At 35.3% G+C, this 6,000-nt stretch overlaps 2 protein-coding genes across 2 annotated transcripts; both read left to right on the top strand.

Annotated features, from left to right (window-relative positions):
- LOC114169932 (putative 12-oxophytodienoate reductase 11) lies at nt 1-1,904 on the top strand. The gene is made up of 5 exons (XM_028055338.1): nt 1-205; nt 282-422; nt 506-636; nt 779-955; nt 1,035-1,904. The coding sequence occupies exons 1-5, from the start codon at nt 126-128 to the stop codon at nt 1,643-1,645; spliced, it is 1,140 nt and encodes a 379-aa protein (XP_027911139.1). The 5' UTR covers nt 1-125; the 3' UTR covers nt 1,646-1,904.
- An 836-nt stretch (nt 1,905-2,740) lies between these two features.
- On the top strand, nt 2,741-4,797 carry LOC114169940 (putative 12-oxophytodienoate reductase 11). Its single transcript, XM_028055351.1, has 5 exons — nt 2,741-3,032; nt 3,109-3,249; nt 3,320-3,450; nt 3,635-3,811; nt 3,910-4,797. The coding sequence occupies exons 1-5, from the start codon at nt 2,953-2,955 to the stop codon at nt 4,506-4,508; spliced, it is 1,128 nt and encodes a 375-aa protein (XP_027911152.1). The 5' UTR covers nt 2,741-2,952; the 3' UTR covers nt 4,509-4,797.
- Nucleotides 4,798-6,000: the final 1,203 nt, after the last annotated feature.

Genomic DNA, 6,000 nt, shown 5'->3' with positions numbered 1-6,000 from the left:
CTCGCTTCTCTGCGATCTTCTCCTTCTTCTACTCACTCCATTTTCTATATAACTACTCCTCCGCCACCACCCTCCTCCACTTCACCTCCGAAACCACTCGATTTCAACCCTCGCACCCTTCACACATGGCTGCTCCCGCCAATTCCCACCAACAAAATCCTCTCATCACCCCCTACAAGATGGGAACTTTCAATCTCTCTCATAGGTATATCTACTCTCTCAACCTCCTTCCTCCACTTCATTTTCCGATCAACTCCTTCAATTTTCTCTTCTTTTTTCAGAGTTGTCTTGGCGCCGCTCACCAGACAGAGGTCCTACAACAACGTTCCACAACCGCACGCCATCCCCTATTATTCTCAGAGAACCTCCAACGGAGGCCTTCTCATCGCCGAAGCCACCGGAGTCTCCGACACCGCTCAAGGGTATTATTTATCATCACTGTTACTCTCATTTTTATCATCTTCATCTTCATCTTCATCTTCATACCCACTTTTCATTTCTGAAGGTATCCCGACACGCCTGGCATATGGACGAAGGAGCAGGTGGAAGCATGGAAACCCATCGTCGATGCTGTTCACGCCAAAGGCGGTATCTTCTTTTGTCAGATTTGGCACGTAGGAAGAGTTTCAAATTCAGGTTTTTTTTTTAATTCATTTTCCTCCTCCTTCATCGCTCTACATTCTGATTTTTGAATTCAATCATATTTTCAAGTTCAAAACTTTGGGGTTGTTGTTGATTGATACTTGAGCGAGAACTCTACATTCTGATTTTTGTACAGATTATCAGCCAAATGGACAAGCACCTGTGTCATCTACAGACAAGCCACTCACACCGCAAATTCGAAGTAACGGCATTGATACAGCGCATTTCACGCCACCACGGCGCCTAAGAACCGATGAAATTCCTCAAATTGTCAACGATTTCAGACTTGCTGCAAGAAATGCCATCGAAGCTGGTAATTAATTTCCTTCACTTATCATTGTTTCACAAACTAACTACATACACTGACGTGGCTGTGGTTGTGGAAATTACAGGTTTTGATGGGGTTGAGATCCATGGCGCACATGGGTACCTACTTGAGCAATTTATGAAAGACAAGGTGAACGACAGAACAGATGAATACGGTGGATCCCTGGAGAACAGGTGCAGACTTCCTCTGGAGGTTGTTGAAGCTGTTGTGAACGAGATAGGAGCGGAAAGAGTTGGAATTAGGTTATCACCTTTTGCAGAGTATGCAGAATGTGGAGACTCAAATCCCAAACAACTGGGACTTTACATGGCTAATGCCCTGAATAAGTATGGTATTCTGTACTGTCACATGGTGGAACCCAGAATGGTAACGGTTGGACAAAAGATCGAATGCCCTGACAGTCTGGTGCCTATGAGAAAGGCCTTCAATGGTACTTTTATAGCTGCCGGAGGTTATGACCGGGAAGATGGGATCAAAGCCATTGCTGAAAACAAAGCTGATCTTGTTGCCTTTGGTCGTTGGTTCTTGGCTAACCCAGATTTGCCCAAAAGATTTGCTCTCAATGCTCCTCTCAACAAGTATAACAGGGAGACATTCTACGTCAGTGATCCCGTTCTTGGCTACACCGACTACCCTTTTCTTGATGAGGACTCCAACGGTGTAGCAGCATCCTAGGATTTGTTTTGTACTAACCTTTTCTTCCTCTGCAAATTCTTCGCTATTTGCAGATTCGGTTGCTCAGATTTTCGTTTGCATATTTTTTAGTGACTTCTATGTTCTTCGGTTCTTCTAAGTTCTTATTTATGTAATAATGTGGCTCGATCTCAATAACATGTATTGGGCAAAGGCTATGACACCTGTTTTTACCACACCATACTAGCTTTGTGCTAGTAATAGTATTATTTCAGCACTTGCCTAATTTTGTTCTTTGGAAGCTATTCTAAACATGGAATTTTTGTATGGTTCTTGCATAAAACAGTTTTAGAACTTTATAATACCTGCAACAAGAAACATGGCTAAAGTACTAATGCGACCCATAATCCATGCTACGTGTATGAAAACCCCGACAAAATTTGTAGCCACGTGCGTTATTTTGAATATCGTCACTTGTTAAAATTCTTTAAATATTCAAAGATTTAAAGGAGTAAAAGTTTTCCGGTGAAGAAAAAAACATATAAAATTAAACAATATTTTACTAATATATTAATTACTATAGCATGAGTTATAAGTTATATGGGATGTGGTCATACAGACTCAAGGATACACAAGTGAATTTATTTATGGATAGCGTTGAGATACTGAATATTTGTCTTTAAATGAATTTTAGCCGATACAGTTTTGTTGGTTACAAAAGGTTGCTAAATATAGTTAGATTACAGACAATTCTGTCGGAAAACTTCCAAATACCTGATTTTCTTTTTCTCTTTATTCATTCCTTCGTCAAAACAAATAGGGATAATTTTGTAGGGAGTGTGGAATCTTCATGTAAGAAGAAAGAAAGAAATATATATACAGGAATCTTCATGTAAACCAATAAGAACCCTTCCATGATGTCTCTGCTTCCACTCCGACAGTGACGGTAGCAGCTTCGACAACCACCACGAGTTTCTCCCACAGTCGCACTTTCACATTTTCATTGTTTTCCATGTGCATTTTTTTTTTCCAGACACTTCCAACTTACATATCCCCAATCCAACTATATTTGTGTCCTTCGTTCAGATAATAGTAATTTTTTAACCCAATGGAGTAATGCCACTACTTAATAGTACTGGGTTGGTGTACCCACACAAGTTGGTGTATATGAAACACTTGTTCCTTGTCCAATGGTACACGTCACTGTCACCATCACCATCACCATCGGCTCTCTGCGATCTTTCTCCTTCCTCTAATAATTCCATTCTCTGTAGATCTACACCTCCGCCACCACCCTCTTCCGCTTCACTTCCAAAACCACTCAAATTCAACCCTCACACCCTCCACACATGGCTGCTCCCGCCACTTCCCACCAACCAAATCCTCTCATCACTCCCTACAAGATGGGACCTTTCAATCTCTCTCATAGGTATCTACTCTCTCAACCTCCCTCCCACACTTCATTTTCCAATCAACTCCTTCAATTTTTCTCTTCTTTTTTTCAGAGTTGTCTTGGCGCCGCTCACCAGACAGAGATCCTACAACAACGTTCCACAACCCCACGCCGTTCTCTACTATTCTCAGAGAACCTCCAACGGAGGCCTTCTCATTGCCGAAGCTACCGTAGTTTCCGACACCGGTCGAGGGTATTTATTACTCTTATTCTCATTCTTTCTTGTCTTCATCTTCATCTTTATCTTTATCTTCATCCTGAAGGTACCCGGACACGCCTGGCATATGGACGAAAGAGCAAGTGGAAGCATGGAAACCCATCGTCGAAGCTGTTCACGCCAAAGGCGGTATCTTTTTTTGTCAGATTTGGCATGTTGGAAGAGTTTCAAATTCAGGTTTGTCTTTTTTCCATATTCAAAATGTCTTCTTCCTTTTTTCATGGTTAATTCATTATCCACGCTTCACTTTTTTTATACATATAATATACTCAATTTAACTCTAATTTGAAGTTTAACACGGTTGGGTTGTTGTTGTTGATTGATACTTGAGTGAGAACTCTACATTCTGATTTTTGTGCAGATTATCAGCCAAATGGACAAGCACCCGTATCATCAACGGACAAGCCAATCTCACCAGAAATTCCAAGTAACAGCATGGATAAAGTGCATTTCACGCCACCACGACGCCTAAGTAAAGATGAAATTCCTCATATTGTCAATGATTTCAGAGTTGCTGCAAGGAATGCCATCGAAGCTGGTAATTAATTACCTTCACATTTCAAAATATGCTTTATCTTGTTTCACAACACAAACTAACTACATACACTGACTTGCCTGTGGTTATGGAAATTATAGGTTTTGATGGGGTTGAGATCCATGGTGCACATGGGTACCTACTAGAGCAATTTATGAAAGACAAGGTGAATGACAGAAGAGATGAATACGGTGGATCCTTAGAGAACAGGTGCAGATTTTCTTTGGAGGTTGTTGAAGCTGTTGTTAATGAGATAGGAGCAGATAGAGTTGGAATCAGGTTATCACCATTTGCAGAGTACGAAGAATGTGGAGACTCAAATCCCAAACAACTGGGGCTTTACATGGTTAATGCCCTGAATAAGTATGGTATTCTGTATTGTCACATGGTGGAACCAAGAATGAAAACTGTTGCACAAAAGATTGAATGCTGTGAGAGCCTGGTGCCTATGAGAAAGGCCTTCAATGGTACTTTTATAGCTTCTGGAGGATATGAACGGGAAGATGGGATGAAAGCCATTGCTGAAAACAGAGCTGATCTTATTGCGTATGGTCGTTGGTTCTTGTCGAATCCAGATTTGCCCGAGAGATTTGCTCTGAATGCTCCTCTGAACAAGTATAACAGGGAAACATTCTACACCAGTGATCCAGTTCTTGGGTACAGTGACTACCCTTTTCTTGATGAGGACTCCATCGTGTAGCATCCTAGGATTTTTGTATTAAGCTTTTCTTCCCATGCAAATTCTTAGCTATTTGCAAATTGGGTTGGTCAGAGTTTCGTTCACGTAGTTTTTAGTTACTTCTCTGGTATATCCTAGATCAATTTGGCATGTATTCTAAGATGTAAAGGTGTGTAGCACGTAGAACTGTTATTCTTGTAATAATAATGTGGCTAGATCCCAGTGACGTGCGTTGGGCGAAAGCTACGACACTTGTTTTTACGGGCCAAACTTATTCGGTCTGTATTAAAAATGGGTCTTTCTTCCTGCACCTCCAAAATTTTTTCTACACCTCCAGAATTTCTTTAAATTCCCAAAAAATTATTTGATCATTTAAATAAACCCGCAGACACCACACTCCCAAAATCATATCGACTTTCGGAAGTTAAAACATATGACTTCCGGAGATAAAAATATATCACCGAAAGTTGATTTTCAAAAATCAAAATGTATCACCGGAAGTCGACTTCTGAAAGTCAAAAATTATCACTGGAAGTCGACTTCCAGAATTCAAAAAACATTACGGAAATCAACTTCCTTAAGTCAATAAATTAATTTTATTTTTAATATTTTTAATTCTTTTTAAAATTTATGTTTTCTAACTTTTAATTGTTTTTTTAGTTTATTGTTTATTATTTTATTTCTTTTTTATGTTTTCATATTTCTTAATATATATTTAAAAAAATATATTAATATCTATATATATAATTTTATTTTTATTTAATATACTGAAAAATAAATATAAATATAAATATAAGTAAAATTAAAATAATATTAAATTTTAAATAAAAAGAACAAAAAAAGAAAAAAAATTATTCTGCTTCATTTAATTTTATTTAATATTTAAATTAATTTTAAAATAATAAAACTTTAAATTAAAAAAAAAAAAATATATATATATATATATATATACGTTTTTTTTTTAATTTTAAATTTCATTATATATATATATATATATATATATATATATATATATAATTTTAAATATGATTGTTTTTAATTATTTTTTATTTTTATTAAAGTTTTAATAAATTATATAAAAATAAATTTAATTTTAAAAATATAAAAAGATATATAATTGAAAAAATTATAAAAATTTGATTAAAAATAAATATTTAAATTCAAATAAAATATAAAATATTGTACACATGAAATATATAAATAAAATAATTATAATAATATTAATAAAATAAATATAAATAAAAATAAACTAAAAAATAATTTAAATTAAAATAGTAAACTTTAACTAAAAACAGAAAAAAAATATATACATACATATATATATATATATATATATATATATATATATATATATATATATATATATATAATTCATTTTTTAAAATTTAAAGTTTTATTATTTTAATTTAAATTATTTTTTAATTTTATGTTTCATTTTCTTATTTAGCATTTATTTTTACTTATTTTTATTTTCTAAAATAATATTTTTGTAAATTTATATATTTTATAATTT

This window comes from Vigna unguiculata, chromosome 2 (genome assembly GCF_004118075.2).
Source record: "Vigna unguiculata cultivar IT97K-499-35 chromosome 2, ASM411807v1, whole genome shotgun sequence".
Taxonomy (NCBI): Eukaryota; Viridiplantae; Streptophyta; class Magnoliopsida; order Fabales; family Fabaceae; genus Vigna; species Vigna unguiculata.
Note: the sequence above shows the minus strand (reverse complement) of the source record. Positions and strands in the feature narration are given on the sequence as shown.